The 17,644-nt window shown below is 38.2% G+C and overlaps 1 protein-coding gene across 2 annotated transcripts in view; it reads right to left on the bottom strand.

Moving 5' to 3' along the window:
• Positions 1-955: 955 nt before the first annotated feature.
• arhgef2a (Rho guanine nucleotide exchange factor (GEF) 2a) overlaps positions 956-17,644 on the bottom strand; it is a 23,978-nt gene continuing 7,289 nt past the window's right edge. The window contains exons 1-21 of one of the 2 annotated variants that reach the window (XM_083543660.1): positions 15,740-15,918; positions 15,435-15,502; positions 15,047-15,113; positions 14,446-14,575; positions 13,929-14,038; positions 13,647-13,790; positions 13,149-13,399; positions 12,820-12,945; positions 10,866-10,983; positions 9,754-10,002; positions 8,960-9,036; positions 8,667-8,842; positions 8,015-8,082; positions 7,612-7,800; positions 7,308-7,406; positions 6,516-6,565; positions 5,973-6,014; positions 4,232-4,282; positions 3,801-4,094; positions 2,731-2,911; positions 956-1,895 (exon numbers count right to left, since the gene is read on the bottom strand). In XM_083543660.1, the coding sequence (XP_083399786.1) occupies positions 1,828-1,895; positions 2,731-2,911; positions 3,801-4,094; positions 4,232-4,282; positions 5,973-6,014; positions 6,516-6,565; positions 7,308-7,406; positions 7,612-7,800; positions 8,015-8,082; positions 8,667-8,842; positions 8,960-9,036; positions 9,754-10,002; positions 10,866-10,983; positions 12,820-12,945; positions 13,149-13,399; positions 13,647-13,790; positions 13,929-14,038; positions 14,446-14,575; positions 15,047-15,113; positions 15,435-15,446 (2,502 nt within the window). In that variant the 5' untranslated portion in view covers positions 15,447-15,502; positions 15,740-15,918 and the 3' untranslated portion in view covers positions 956-1,827. Of the gene's footprint in view, positions 1,896-2,730; positions 2,912-3,800; positions 4,095-4,231; positions 4,283-5,972; positions 6,015-6,515; positions 6,566-7,307; positions 7,407-7,611; positions 7,801-8,014; positions 8,083-8,666; positions 8,843-8,959; positions 9,037-9,753; positions 10,003-10,865; positions 10,984-12,819; positions 12,946-13,148; positions 13,400-13,646; positions 13,791-13,928; positions 14,039-14,445; positions 14,576-15,046; positions 15,114-15,434; positions 15,536-15,739; positions 15,919-17,644 lie in introns of those variants that run through there. The other variant, XM_083543659.1, reaches the window with a different exon arrangement.

The following is a 17,644-nucleotide window of genomic DNA, read 5'->3' as shown; positions in this document are numbered from 1 at the left end:
TCTGTCTGTAATGTGAATGATAAACTTTTCAGAATTCAACAGAGTCACATTTTGGTCATGCTGAAAGTGTGGTTTAAGTGTCTAGGTATATGCAGGATTAATATTTTTTGTTGATGACTGGGGTTTTACATTGGCATGGAGGTATTCCACACTGACTTTTATATATATATATATATTTACCTGGGAAATACCCAAAATCCCAATTAATAAAAAGACAAGTAAAAGGTTCAGCTTCATGGAATGTTCTGCACAAACTACATGTAACTTTGACAACAAAACTTGTTTATCATTGTATTTTATTGGGAAATTTTTTTTTAATCACATTACAATAGCATGCCTCAAAAAATCACTGAGATAGCATCTTCAATCTGAAATGTTAAAGTTCTCACATTTACAATAAACTATTACCCTTAACATCATATATACAGTATTTATGCATCAGTAGTACTGAAGAGCAAGTATGTATCAACTTAAATATAAATGGGTTTTATATATACTGTGTATATATATATATATATATATATATATATATATATATATATATATATATATATATATATATATATATATATATATATATATATAATTGTAAAGCTAAAGGACAGCTTTGCACAAAATGCACGTGGGCTGGCTGCTACCTGCATGTGAATATGAAAGCATGTGGGTTTGTGATGTTGAAAGTGAAAAAGGGCTCTAATTTAAATGTAATCTGGCTACAAATGAGGAATATTTTTCAACACAATCTCACTCTAATTTCATGAATGTGACGTGTTTGACCATAGATTTAGCAGTGCTTAACAAAAAAATCCTATTTGAGTAAGTAAAATGAACATTATTCAGAAACATACTGGTGTATTGTGCACTATTTGAGTCCATAAAGACTTCATTTTGAAATCCATAAACAATAGTCTTAAGATAAAGTAGTAGTATTTGAAACATTATTTAAAGCATTTCATAAATTATACAATAATGTCTGTATTTTGTTTCCTGGAATCAAAGTTTATGCCTCACCTGTACAGACAACAGCAACAATGGCACTGTTATATTAAAAACTAAAATATAAATGTACAAGGATAAAGCAACCAAAATGGAAATACTTAGCAATGTATAATATTCTATTATATATAAATATAAATGAAACAGTAAACACCTCCACCTGGTTTGTACTGAATAAAGTCTTGTGAACAAAAACTAAATAACAGTAAAATATATATTCATATCTCACTAAAGTATTCATGCTTTTGTAAACCTGTGATAATAACTGTAAACACATTTTACTAGTTTTGTTGTCCAGGTTGTGGCTTTTTAGCATGTGCTTAAAATGTTTATATTTCTGTCAGCAAAAGAAGAATAAATAAATTACAAATAAAGTTTGAAACAAAACCATTAAGTTTGCACACACAAGACTATTTCACTGCTGAAGAATACAAACTGGTTTGTATGTAAGTTTTGTGTCATGTTACAGTATCTTTGTGTCGTAACAAATAAAATCTGAATTTTGGTTGATTTAGTATCCAAATAACACCCACATTTTCATGCAGTATCACAAGTCCTGTTATTTGCAGACAATCAAATCAAATGCTTTGGCATTCGCTTATTGGTCAAATGACATCAAAATAAATGGAATTTTTAAAAATGTAAAACAATATGACACTAAATGTTGTGAAACAAAGTCAGTAGTAGATGGTTTAATATTGATAACTGTATGTTCCTCCCTTGAAGTTCAGAGGAAGACTTGCTCATAGAGTATTGTGCTTCAGCAGAGTAGCAACTGTGTCTTTTAGCTATTCTGGGGACAAGTTCTATGTTCTGGGCAGCAGAAGACCATTAGCAGTGTGAAGCATGTTCTCGAGCATCTGCAGATGACTCACTCTCCTCAGGAATGTCTTGCAAATCTAGATATAATAAACAAAAATAATAATAATCATTTAAACTGCCAAGATGACAATTAGATACCAGGCATTTTTTCACAACTCAAGTGAAAACCCTGGTTACATGTGTGTCTCTGTTTATAGAACTCTGGATAACTGACAGAATTACCTGGAAACATTATTATGAAAGTATGATGAGACCTGCCAAAAAAAGTGTCAAAAGTGACACCATTTATGGAACCCCTTTTACAAAGTTCTCACTGGGATAGCACTATTTCCTATTAAAGCTTGGTTGTTATGTGAGTTCATCAAACCACAGTTAAACAACTAGCATTTTATTTCATCTCCCTAACTCATAGGAATGTTGTGAATTATTAGGAGAGGATAAGGAAAGTGTGCACATTAAACACTCAAGGGAAATAGCTGTAGAGGTGTTCAGATAGAACTGGCACATTTTATTAATAAAGCAGTTATTTATTTGTATGTGTGCTGCTTAATTTTTATCTAGTATTGTACATTATTAATAACCTTTTATTTGTTTTATTTTATTAGTAAATAAACATATCCTCCATGTATGCTTACGCTCTAAATATTAGTTCTAGCTTATGGACAGGGCACAGGAAGTAGTTTCGGCTCCTCGCAGTAAAACTTAATGTTAGTGGTATTTCAGAAATACTTCTGACTTTATCACATGATACTTTCACAGGATTATTCACTGAATGTATAATTATCTGGGACTACACAGTAATGTGTTTCTTTAAAAGCCTGTTTCCTTTAAAAGATTTATCTCACAGAAAGACATTTGTTTCTAATGATGAGAGGGTCACAAGCAGAGCACCACAATGCTGAAAAATATCACCTCTTGGGCTTTCAGAACGGGGAGACGCCTTCAAGTCTTCATCATCGTCATCGTCTGAGATCACATCTGCCTCAATGTCACTGCAGTCCTGCTGGCCGTCTGTTTGCTCCATAGATGCCTGGCTGGCCAATGGCGTGTCCACGTTCGGGTCAGTTTCACTTCCTTTGCGATGTAACGGTGCCTGGAATAAAGCATCAGGTTACTTCATAAGGAGAAAACAATTTTTATTACTTAAATTCTACAAAAATGCACAAAAAACTTGAACCTAATAATAATAAACATACTAATAAATTGTATATGATAAACAGTATTGCAGTATTGTATTTATAATAAGAAAATGTTTAATCGTAATGATACAGTAATGCTTTCTGTAAGGAGACACAATCAAGCCAAAACGGAGAAACCATGTGTGAAAAACTAAGTACACCCGTGCTGATTCCATTAGGAATTAAGAAGCTAAGCAGCACCCAGGTGCTGTTAATATATTACCTCAGATTATTTGATCATCATTTAATCAGAATTCCAAAATATTCTAGTCATGTGTGAGATCATCTGTCTGACAGCTGAAGCTTGGCCAAAATAGGGTCATGCAAGAGGACAATGATCCCAAACACACTAGCAAATCTACAACAGAACAGCTGAACAAGAACAGGATTGAGTGTTCAGTGGCCCAGTCAAAGTCCAGACCTCAACTGGACTGAAATGCTGTGGCTGGAGCTTAAGAAATCTGAGCAGAAACAAATGCCTGCAAACCTCTTTCCAATAAACTGAAGCAATGATGTACAAAAGGGTAAAACAGAATTCCTCACAATGATGAGAGACTTATAGTCGTACAGACTTAATTATATACACAATTAGTTCCAGTTATTGCTGCTAACGATTATCCTAGAAATATTGAGTCTTAAAGTTATCAACATTTTTCTCGTATGGTTTCTTGATTTCCGCCTGGTTTTTTTAAAGAAATGATTGAAGACACGATGTAACATGTCTTGTGCTGTTCATCTGAGGTTGTATTACCTAATTTTAAAACATACTAAGGACCAGATGATTATTTCCTGATTCTACAGTACCTGTGAATGTCCTGTGTTTTCTCCCAGGGCAGAGGTGTTGGACTTCAGGTTTCGTAGTTGTTTTTCGAGCTGGGCCCGAGCCTTCTCACTATCTTTCAGTCTTCCTTCAGCTCCTCGGAGGCGTACGAGCTCCTCCTGCAGGAGACTGTGTTGACGCTGAAGCAGTGCCAACTCACCTGCTGACCCCGCTTCACCAGTGCCGTCACGTGAGAGAGACCGGCCCAGGCGACACACAGACGTCCCACTCTCACGCACGTACAATTCCACGATAGAGTCCTGCCGAATCACTGCCCCCTGGGAAAAGAGTGACTCGTATTACAGCCATCTCAGTTCCTAAATGGAATTGAGTTTCATTCTGATCGGTTTAATCACACTCACATTTACAGCAATGAAATGAGTCAAATCAGATCAGGTTTGGGCTTAAAACTGACCTGCAGAGCGTGAAGCTGAGCGCTGAGATTCACAAGCCGCTGAGAGACTTCCTAAAACACACACACACACACACACACACACACACACACTCAAAAGAGTACTCAAATCTAATAATCCTTACTATACCACAGCACTGCATAACTGTTGATTCTGATTGGTCAGAAGGCAATAATGAATTATTTCTTGTCTATATTTGCAGCTCTGACAATAATTTCAGCTGTAATTCAATTCACAGCTTTATATTAATGCATTAGTTTTATTGTTCTAATACATTATAGTTCTATAGCAACAGCTCAAGGATAGGGTTCGACCAACTACTCTACATCATTGAAATCTGTAAAGCTTTCTTTCGGCTTCTCCCATTAGGGGTCGCCACAGCGGATCATCCGCATGTTTGATTTGGCACGTGTTTTTACGCTGGATGCCCTTCCTTATTCGCCTCCGTATCTCCACATGACATTCCTAACGCAACCCTCCCCATTTATCCGGGCTTGGGAGCGGCACTAAGGCTTGTGCAACCCTAATGGCTGAAAAGAGAGGCTGCAGAGGGAAGTGTATTTCTAACATATTTCATTAAATTAGTGTAGCATAAATCTACTTCATTACACTAAACAAACACTTAACAAACCTTACATGGAGCCACAGCTGGGTACACCGCTATGCATTTCACACAGATGTGCTATTTTAAACATTTTGCTCCATAGAACAGCTGAGTGACTTTAAAAAGCATTAATACGTGGTTTTTAACCCTCAGTAATAAGATGCTGTCATGTCTGATTCAGAGCCTGGTTCTGCCTAATTCTAACCTTCTTGTCCCACCTCAGGAAGATTGTGGACATATAAAGAACCAGATGCCGCAAACATCCCGAACCATCTAGAGACCAGCACCATTTGGTGGCTGCTGGCTGCTTATTAGGGATAAACACACATCATTCACCTTCATTTTTAAATTCTGTAAAGCTGCTTTAAAACAATGTCTGTTGTGAAAAGAGCAATAGAAATAAACTTGACTTGACTTTTTCTTCAGTCTGAAAGATATTGTTCCAGAACTTTTGTGGTTTGCTCAAACAATTTTATAAACTAAAGTCTTTTAGTCAGTTTTTTGTTGTGTGCTGTGATGAACATATGCGTTCATGTGCTTTTAGAGGCCTTATAAGCCTTCCTTAATTGAAGAACAGCAAGAATTCTCTGAGGGCTTAGCTGCAGCCCTTTCTTCTTAGTAGGATGCAGAAAACACGTAAGTACTCCAGAACACAAAACTGACCAAATGTTTTCTATAGTTTGTGAAGGGAGCCATACTTCTTGACTTAATTTGGTTTGCTTTTGGGGAAAATTAATTAAACTGTATTTGGTTACATATTGAATACAACATGAGAACACCTGTCAACTGAAACACTCAGTTTTGTTTACTACAGATTTCCATGTGTATTTTTATAGTTTGGATTTTACACTATTAATGTACATCGTTGAACAAAATAAATTAATCAAGAAAAAACACTGAAGGAGAAGGTTGGTTCAAACAATCATGTTATTCAAAGTTATCACCAAATTTACCGTAAAGTCATCTCCAGACCAATAACCTAGAAATCGTTTTCTAAAACACACCCATACAAACAAAACGCAGCTTCACACTTGACCAAAGAAACATAAACAACAGAAGCATGAACAAAAAGCAGTTCAGTCTGTATAATACCTTTATAATACACTTTATAATTAAACTGTTTTTAATGAAATTGGTACCTCACTTGATGTCTTGTCATCCAGCTGATTACCATTTCCATCCTGGAAAAATAAAATGAATCAAATAGCTCAATATAATTAGCTTTTAGAAGAAATATGAAATATGATATCAAATAGGATTCTTTTTTTTTATATGAATAATGATTTAATCAATAATAAATCTACTTTATGGTTATAAGCTTTACAGACACTACACAGGAAGAGATTGGTTGGGATTTCTGAAACAAAGTTATTTTGTTACACAATTACAGTTGTGCTGCTTCAAAATCGTGATAGGTTTTAACTGAATCCATGTTGCCATGGAAACAAGTGTCACACAGTTGTGAATAATGACTAATTATCCCTGTTACAGAACCACATAAAACTCAATAATAGCAAAAAACATCTTCCTAAATGCAGCAGGCTTTAAAGCTCATTGCTTTACTGTATAATGATTAAAATATACAAATGTTACTATAATGAAACAAATAATAAAAAATAAAATAAAACAAGAAAAGCAGATTGTTCATTATTTCTTAACTTCTCTTTTGAAAACATGCCTACCTGAGAAGCTGCTGCTTCCTGTGAACCATTGACTAACACCTCCTGTCCATCTGAGAAAAAAAAAACCATGAGGAGAAAACAAATGATTGGCACATAATGAGAACAAACATATTCTATATTTACAAATTATATGGCAATTTTTGTGCTCTAAAGCATGTTATTTACACTCACACTTTCATAGAAGTTATTTTGCATTAGACTCATCCTAATTTGTAGATGGCTGCATATACATATATAGACAGTGGCTGCAGTTGGAGCAGGTTGTGTGAAAGGACCACAAATGGGGAAATTAGAATAAGCTTTTTTTGTCAGAGGTCAAACAAAGTCAACATTCAATATTACAGAGATTTAACATTACACACTGTAATAATTACTTACATACACTTACAAAAAGCAAACAAATAGAAAATACGCCTCTATAAAATTCAGTGCTCTGCCTCTATAAATTATATAGAGACATAGCATTTAAAACACTCTGGAGAACCCAGAAAACCCATACAGTGACCCTACATACATATATACATATAGTACACAGTCCATACTAACCCTAACCCTAACCCTAACTCATTTAGTACTTCACTCCCTAAACACTGGCAGAATTCTGAAGCTTTTGAAAACGCTTTTTAATGCCAAAGACATTAAGTGATTTACGAACATTAAATCTCTCAAAAGTCTTTTCCTTAAGAACTGTGTGCCAAATTGTCCTCAAAGAGTTTCTCGTAATAGATCAATATGAAAGTCTAGAAAAGGACAGAATCTCCGGTGTAACATCGTTGTGTTCTTCATACTCACTTATCACTAGCGCCCCTGTGTAACTGTGGTGACCGTTGGAAGTGCAGCCCAAGGGGAGGTCAAAAGCAGAACCTAAAAACAGCTCGGTCAATCTGTCCACTAGAAAAAAGCAGGAAATATCTTGAGTATGTTAAACAGTTAGAATATGTACTAAAACTACGCATGGAATAATAATAGTACTTAGACACAATACAAAATAAATGGAATAAAACACGTTGTAAAAAAATAATCAACACCTCCTAACTGATCAGAATCAGGAATTCAACAGCGCTGTGCTATTAGAAACCCTAAGCCTGAACCTCACCCTCAGTTATGGCTTGTGTAAGCAGCTGTTCTCCTCGAGGTGCCTGAGGTGTGTCAGCTCTGAACAGGTTCCTGGAGTTGGGTGGCAGCACCACATCTTGACCACTCATGACCTCAGCCAGATCAGAGAACAGTGTAACTCTCTCCTGCAGCAGCTCCAACACTTCCCTGTCCTTCTGCTGGATATCAGCTGTAAGTGGAAATACTTACATAACTTACTACATGTCTTTAAAACATATACCAACATTATGAAACAGAAATACATGCCATGGCATTATATTTATGTGTTAAATGTGCATATATTTATGTACATATATATAAAAAAAGGCATGTTATATTTAACATATTTAATAAATCATTTCATCCTTATCTAATAAATCTGGAGAGCATGATATTTTATGCACCTTTGAGTCTTCGCAACAGGGCTTTGTCCTCTGTCTCAATTAATGGGAATTCTTCTCTTGAGGGACATCTGTAAAAAAACAATGAAAAACTCATTAACCACTTTAAACGGAACACATGTACCCTGATCATTCAGGGCAATTCTTCATTATCAAACATTTTACAGCAGATGAGTCATAAAACATGTCCATTTAGAGATGCTTTTCTGCTCAACATGATTGTAAAGTATCAGAATTCCTCTCTAACTCAACCACTCTCATCAGCAGGATGTTCTTCCCTCCTATATCATTTTGTGATATAACTCTATATAGTAAATCTACATAACCCTTTATATAGAAATCCTTTTGGGATGTCTAAAATGCAGAAATTACATCTCTCACCCAATAAACAAACATGTTTGCAGTATTGGTTATTGCAAAAATGGCAGTTGTCATGTGTTTATATTTGACAAGTCAATGGTCTGCACTTTATCTAAACATAAACGTGATTCTATTTCTCACAGGCTGGAATCTGTAGTGCCGTAGATCTACCTTAGTCTACATTCGGTGTATCTGAACACAGCTTGTAGTAGAGTTTAAATTCTGAGAGTGTGTGTGTGTGTGTGTGTGTGTGTGTGTGTGTGTGTGTGTGTGTGTGTGTGTGTGTGTGTGTTACCTGCTGACAGCTTGCTGTATGTGCCGTAACCAGGTATTTCGGTCTTCTTTGGAAGCCGCATGCAGCTCGTACATCTCTGGTGGACTGAACTCACTGCTGATGAGGAACAACCCTCGCTCCTGATTGGCTATATCTCTAACCAACAGGTTCTGTAGTGAAACTACTGTAGATTTATCCTATGCAGAAATGAAAAGAGAAACATAAACTGTTACAAGACAGATTTGTTTGGATTCACATGCAAAGAAGTGTGTTATTTTTGTGTGCATGAGCCAATAAACTGTATATGAACTCACCAAACTGGCAAAGACGTATCTCTGATCTTTCTCCTGCAGGAACACTAGTATATCAGTCATGAGGAGAATTCGAACATCTACAGGACACAAACAGTAAAGCAAATGTTAAAAGTAGCAGCATTCTAAAGCACGCACACACACACACACACACACACACACACACACACACAGACACACACACACAAACATACACACACATACACACACACACACACACAGACTCATACACACACACACACACACAGACACACACACACACACACACACACACATACACACATACACACACACACACACACACACACACACACACAAACATACACACACAGACACACACATACACACACACACACATACACACACACACACACACACACACAGACATACACACACATACACACACAGACACACACACACACACACACACACACACACACACACACACACACACACACACATACACAAACAGACACACACACACACACACACACACATACATACACACACACACACACACACACACATATATACACACACACACACACACACACACATATATACACACAGACACACAGACACACACACACATATATACACACATAGACACACATACACACACACACAGACACCCCCCCCACACACACACACACAGACACACATACACACACACACACACAAACACACACACACACACACACACACACACACACACACAGACGGCAGATAGATTTTTAGATTTTATAGTGAGTCCATCACAACAGATTCCTCACACACATTTCTCTCCCTAAAAATACCCTTCAGTCTGGAGCTGGGTGTTTTCCACAGCAGTGTGCCTTCATGTATGAGCTGTCTGCGCAGAAGCTCAGCAGGTCTGAACATGGCCTCTGAACGCAGTTTGGCCTGAGAGCGTGGGTCCAGTCTGGAGCGGATTTCCTGCAGACGCTGTGTTTGCTCCAGCTCCAGCACCTGCTGATCCACACCACTCAACAGATCTCGCAGCAGAGCAAGAGCCTGTTTCAGCCCCGTCTCCTCCTCTGGATTGTCTACATGGATGCAATATTAGATTCACATAAATAAAGTTACAAACATTTTCTCTCTCTGCTTTTGTGTTCAGAGTTGGCTGCAAAGAACATCTCAGCATTTCAACTGTGAGGTTTCAACAGTGGAATAGCTTCATTGCAATGACATTAAAGCTAAATTACATAATGACAAACAGCTTAAAACTGACTAGATTCATTTTTTACTGTTTCTACTGTTAATGTTTCCTTCAAAAGCATCTTGGGGGGAAAAGGATGATAATCCAGCTGTTTATATTCATTACACTCATGTGTACTCATGAACCTTGTGGATCACAGTTTATGATGTAATGACTAACCCAAGATCTGTCAACATCAAGACCTTAACACATATCAGTCAGAATGGAGAGTAAATCCTCATCTTCACTCCAATAACAGACATGAAGGTCTAATCTACTCTCATGGTAGAAAGAGATCAGCTTCTCCTACACTTCATACTATTCATATTATCTCAAATAATTTCAATAACATCAATTAATCTGGAATATATTAGAAGGACAGGAGGATTCACACATATACCTGTTTATACTTCTAGAAAAAGAGCTGTAGATTATTTATATCTAGTGTGTGAGACTCGAAACAGTGCAGAGACTCTGCTCTTACTTGTATCTCAGGTGATTCTGCACCATGATTGAGATACTTGAACTTTTTAGTGCATCATTTTGTAAATGTGCATCAGAATCACGCAGGGAAAGTTTAATCTGATTCACTGTAAATGTCTGACTGATTCGAAAATGTAAATGTAGGACACGCTTCATAAAATGGCGTTGCTGTGTGTGAGTTAGTGTGAGATATGTCCTGTTCACACTGTTACCATAGCGATGGCTCACCCTTCGTGTTGTCAAGGATGCGCTGCACCAGAACAGGATACTTAGTGATGCGCTGCGTGACCAGCAAAATGCACTCCTGAAAACCATGACGACGCAACAGAGGACCTCGACTTACCCTCTGGGAGAAAGAGAGAGAGAGAGAGAGAGAGAGAGAGAGAGAGAGAGAGAGAGAGTGGGGGGGAGGGGGGAGAGAGAGAGAGAGAGAGAGAGAGAGAGAGAGAGAGAGAGAGAGAGAGGATGTAAACCATAATGTAAATGCACTGAATATTTAAATATTATAATAATTGACATTTTATAGTAATTTATTAATTATTAACAAACATATTTCTACTTGTAATTCAATCATTGTGATGGTTTGACAGACTGCAGTTTTTGTTCTTCTTTTTAAAAAATATTTAATGGTTCAAAATGTTTTTTTCTTTTTTGAACACCTGAAAGATTGGTGAGTCATTTTACTACGCCAACATACAGGCAGCAACACCATTAGCACAGAGAACACCTACACGCTTCCAGCTGTACATCAATGTCCTCCCACTGTACTAACACACACACACACACACACACACACACACACACACACAGACGTGCATGCACACATGCACATGCACACGCACACACACACACACACACATGCACAAACACACACACATGCACACACACACACACACACACACACACACACACACACACACACACACACACACACACACACATACACACACACACATACACACACACACACACACACACACGCACACACTAACATGCACACATACACACACACACACGCGCGCACACACACACACACACACACACACACACACACACAAACACACACTTTTTTGACTAGTATTACTGTGTTATATAAACACTCACAGACTAAAGCACACAGCATTTATCTCATCACATCCAGCTGGTCTTCTCCTTCATCCTGCTCCTGTACTGATCTCTCGGTTTGTCTTTTCCTCACACACTAACATCAGCTAAGTTTCTTTAATTTATTTTTTGGCCACTTTGGTCAATTTAGAAATCACATTTAAAAACAAACTACTTGTAATTTCACAACACAAGTTTAATGTGAGTAAAAACACTTTACAGAATATTTTAATAAAGAATTTATTACTAAATCAACCAGTCATAAATCTTTATTCATTAAAGAAGAATCACAAATAAACCCCAAATTCATGAATTTCATTCTCATTTGAGAAAAAAGTCTTTACAGTACGCTCCACATGCAGACACCAGCACCCTCAGGCTTCTTCTCCATACTGTTCTCCATATCTACTGCTTGTGGTTACCTTATCTGCCTAATCTGATTCGGTAGTGATGATGCTGCCTGATGTGTACCACATGTGTGTTATGGTTTACTGCATGATTCCATCAGCCTTAAGAATAAAACCTGAGCTGTGCAGATCTGATGTACAAATTCAAATCCTGCAACCTGAACATTAATGATATAACTTGATACTGATAAATAAATAAATAAAACCCTGAGAGAGATAGTTGTGGCCAAATCAAATATTCTATACATTTGTAAAAAGTAAAAACAATTAAAGATCTCAGTTTCTTTGGAATGAAACTAACTGCTTCATGCCACACACACACACACACACACACACACACACACACACACACACACACACACACACTGTTAGTATATTTCCTGATCTCCTGATCTTACAGTTTAATGGACTTCACTAACTCCTATAGAAATTTCATCATCAGCCCCTCTCTAAGATTTTATTAATGTTCTAATAATTTCATGTTTGTAACAAAAAGGCATCTAATGACTTCATGTGGTTCACACAAGAGTTAAAAGCATGCACCTGCATAAAAATACTTTCTGTCAGTTATTGTACATTTTGCTGTAAGATTTGCTTCAGTTGTGTAAAAAATGTAAGTATAAATGATTTAGAGTTGTGGTTGATTTTGATTATGTTCTCTTTGCACTTACCCGTATGAAGTACTGCAGTCTCTTGTCCCGAGCCAGTAACTCTTTATACAGTTTTACAGCTTTCGAGTGGCTGCTGCAGAACTCAGCATAAGTCTTCCTCATCTCATCAGCACACTGGCCTGAAAACTGAAACACACGTAGAAAGATGCAGAGGAGCAGCAATTATTAGCACAGTTTTCACTGAAAAACATTCAATCCTCCCACACAGAGCATTTTCACAACGTCTCTCATTTACAGGAAATCGTTTATTAGAACTAAACACATTATCAGTTAAATAATAATAACACACACACACACACACAAACACACACACACAGACACACACACACCTGCTGCCGAAGGAGGTCGCTGATGCGGCTGATAGTGAAGTTGTGTGTGCTGCCAGGGTGAAGACTGTGCTGCCGGCGGTTAAGCAGCTGTGTAACGAAGCGAGTGTGAATCACAAGAAGTTTCTCCAGACAGGGAAAAAGTGCATGAACAATGCCCGGCTCCAGCTGCACCTCCTCCAGCATTCCACGTCGGAAAACACCGTCCATGATGCGCAGTGTGCGCACGTGATGCAGCTCAGTCTGGATCAGCTCTACATGAAGAGCAATCAGTCACACAAACCTTTCAGCTTTTTAGGCACAAGCACCACAGATGTGGTGTTTTATTTTAACATTACGAGCAAGCGCTAATTATTTCACTACAGAACACAAAAGGGAAAAAAATACACAATAAATACACCATAACACAATATAATAGAATGGCAATTTTATTATCCACTGGTCTCCTCTCTCTCTCTCTCTCTCTCTCTCTCTCTCTCTCTCTCTCTCTCTCTCTCTCACCGTATATCACATCCTGCCTCTTAATGATATCTTTGCGGTGAGTCTGTAGGTAGGCGGAGTCAACCACCATGCTCCAAGAGTCTGCCTCAAAGTCACGCCCCTCGATCTCCAGCTCCTCCAGCACTGATGCATAGTACACCTCTCCTACAGAAACAGAAGAAGCTGTATTCTCATTTAAATGTTAAATGTTTGATCTGATGTATTAACAATTGTTACTACTGTGTGTGTGTGTGTGTGTGTGTGTGTGTGTGTGTGTGTGTGTGTGTGTGTGTGTGTGAATACCCTCATCGTTGAGTGATTCCATAGACATGGTTCTGCTCCTGAAGTTTAGCGAGTCTGTGGATTGAGACAAGATCCTGCGCAGCCCCAAGGGAGAGTCATCACTCAGTGTCCTACACACGCCGAGTGCATGCATACACACACACGATTGCACACACATGCACCCCAAATATGCATGTACCAAACAACCGACAACAACAAAAATAAGTAAATAAAAGTTGCAGGCACAAAGGAACAAATGCTAACAACAATGACGATAAAATATAAAGCTACAGAAAAAAAGATGTAATACAAAAGATAAAAATGTAAAAATGTGGAACACAAAAGCTACACGTGATCGTTCACACAGTAAAAATGTCAACAAAACTTGCAGATATACAAAAGTTCACATTGAAATTAAAATGAGGTGATGCAGCCATGTAGGTTTGGTACGCAACACACACAAACAACCTCATGAAACGTACAACACGGCGTGAAGATCTCCTGGGAAGTAGGGGGGGATTGGGGGGGGGGGACTCACCCTGCAATGTTATTAGTGGAGACACTTTTGGACAGCAGGAGAGAAGAACGTCCACGACGCGACCCAAGCAGTGATTGGCGGAGACTTTCGGAGGGGTATATGGCGGAGCTTGGACGCTCTTTTAAATGTGCTATAAGGATCGAATACATTGAACAGATTACTTAACACACTGCTAAGACACCGACACCCACCATGACTAATCAAAACACAACACACACAACACCTCACACTGCTCCTTATCTCCTGGACTTTAATATACCCTCAGGGGCAAAGCTGTTTTACTGCTATAGGACATTTCTAACCACCATCATGGTGTTACTTTATTCTCCACCTGCTCTGTACCTCTAAACATATGCCATATAACATTAGATATTGTACAATGGACTTGTCTAGTTAGTGTGTAATGTCTTCTAATTATTGCCCTGTGTAATTTCTCTACTCTTGTGTTGTGTAATTTCTCTACTCTTGTGTTGTGTAATTTCTCTACTCTTGTGTTGTGTATTTCTCTACTCTTGTGTTGTGTAATTTCTCTACTCTTGTGTTGTGTATTTCTCTACTCTTGTGCATCCTGCTGTGTTTATGTGAAAAGGATCAGACTTACTCTTGTTCCTCAGTGTCACTGTTCCACCGTAGGACGCGCTGTTTCGCATCAGCGCCAGCTTCTGCTGCTGCAGGAAATCAGACACATTTTATATACATTATTAAAGAGCAGACTGCAGTTTTATTTTCAGTGCCCTGGACTGAGAGTGTATTAGTGCTGTTACAAAAATAACATAAAACTCAAATATATTATTAACTGTATTGTTCTGTGATATTGTTCTATCCAGAGCTCAATTTCTGTAGTATTGTTTTATTTATTGTGAAAATAAAACTTTAATTCACCTACAATTAGCAACAATTAATTCACACAAGAATAAAAAATAATAAAAGTAACCAGGGACTGTGTGCAGTAGATATACACAGCCATGTTAGAACACTGCATCTCTTACCCGTTGTTTCATTTTGACACAGTTGGGCAGCGAATCTCTGCAGCGGTTGTGGATGGTTACGTTGCAGGCTGAAGAAGAGAGAGAAGCATTACTTAATTCGTCTGTCTTTCTTACTGTCTATAAGCACAGAAACTGCTATTTCAGCATCTACAGAATACACCGCTGGTAAACATTCAGTCTGTTTTCTTCTAATGCCAATATAAGGGTAAAAACCAGCAGGTCTCATGTTCAGCCCACAGAAAGCATATTGACTTACAAAAAAAACATTGACATAATAAAAAAGGAGAAAGAAACAGTGGACATACAGTACTGATCTCTCACTACTATCCATGCATGTGCTTAAACCTGTACTTCTCGTCTGCTTTTCTCTCTGTCTCTTTTCTGAACGTCTCATAATGGCTTCTCCAGTGTGCCGTGTTTTCTCAGCCTATTGTTTGAAAGCAGTGCTGCTTCCTGTTTTGAGTGTGACTGGAACGAGGCTTGAGTCCTGCTGGGTTTCCCCCTGACACCTAACCCTAACACACTGCTTTCCCCTTTTACTTATGTAGACTCTAATACACACATACACACTATCCTACACTTAATGAACTGATAACTCACACACACACACACACACACACACACACACACACACACACACACACACACACACACACACAGCCCTGCTACTGGGATCATGTGTTTATGGTGATAAAAGCAGTCATGGGATGAAGAAGTTGAGAACAATGTGGTGAAATAAAGAGCAGAGTGAAGTGAGTGACACCAAAACAGGAAGGGTGTGTGTGCAAAATCAACTGAAGCTTAAACATGCTCTTTATTGTTTCATTTTCAGCAAGTGCCTCTAAATGGTGCATGCTTCCTGAAAACATAACCCCTAACATGAACCCACTTTTATGGAGAGTGTGTGTGTGTGTGTGTGTGTGTGTGTGTGTGTGTGTGTGTGTGTGTGTGTGTGTGTGTGTGTGTGTGTGTGTGTGAGTGTGTGAGGGAGTGTGAGGGTGTTTAAGAGTGTGTGGGGTGTGTGAATGTGTGTGAGAGTTTGTGTGTGTGTGTGTGTGTGTGTGTGTGTGTGTGTGTGTGTGTGTGAGAGAGTGTGTAAGGGTGTGTGAGAGTGTGTCTGTGTGTGTGTGTGTGTGTGTGTGTGTGTGTGTGTGTGTGTGTGTGTGTGTGTGTGTGTGTGTGAGTGTGTGAGAGTGTGTCTGGGTGTGTGTGTGTGTGTGTGTGTGTGTGTGTGTGTGTGTGTGTGTGTGTGTGTGTGTGTGTGTGTGTGTGAGGGTGTGTGAGAGTGTGTCTGGGTGTGTGTGGGTGTGTAAGGGTGTGAGGGAGTGTGAGGGTGTTTGAGAGTGACTCCAGATAAGAGAGGAATGTGAAATCCTGCATTTAATGCCTACATGTGTGAAACGAGGCCAAAGTCATTTCACATTGTGTATTTCCTTAATTCTCACAAAACTATTTTATCCTAAACATGTTCCTGTGCAGCAGGTCAGAATGGGTGATACTGCATCCACTGTGACATGATGTGGTGGTCTGTCTCATGGTTTGGCCTGCTGTACACTGTGTTCTGCTTTTCTGATTAGCATGACTATAGAGATGAGTAGCTTCACCGTTTCCTCTTTCAATCCACCCACAGAACTGCAGCTCACTGGAAAGTTTTTTTGTTTTCTTTTGCTTTATTCAGTGTAAACTATAAAGACTAGAGACTGTTGTGTGCGAAAATCCAAAATGATTTAATGAAATATCCCAACCAGTCAAAACAAACCAACAAAAACAAAACCAATGCCACATACACACTGTTAGACTCTATTACTCTCTATTATTCTCAATTACACTCTATTACTCTCTATTACACTCGATTACTCTCTATTACACACTATTACTCTTTATTACACACTATTACTCTCTATTACACTCGATTACTCTCTATTACACACTATTACTCTCTATTACACTTTATTACTCTCTATTACACTTTATTACTCTCTATTACACACTATTACTCTCTATTACACTCTATTACTCTCTATTACACTTTATTACTCTCTATTACACACTATTACTCTCTATTACACTTTATTACTCTCTATTACACTTTATTACTCTCTATTACACACTATTACTCTCTATTACACTTTATTACTCTCTATTACACACTATTACTCTTTATTACACACTATTACTCTCTATTACACTCGATTACTCTCTATTACACA

Source organism: Silurus aristotelis, assembly GCF_946808225.1.
Source record: "Silurus aristotelis genome assembly, chromosome: 6".
In the NCBI taxonomy this organism is placed as follows: domain Eukaryota; kingdom Metazoa; phylum Chordata; class Actinopteri; order Siluriformes; family Siluridae; genus Silurus; species Silurus aristotelis.
The sequence above is the reverse complement of the archived record's forward strand: the minus strand, read 5'-3'. Positions and strand labels throughout refer to the sequence as shown.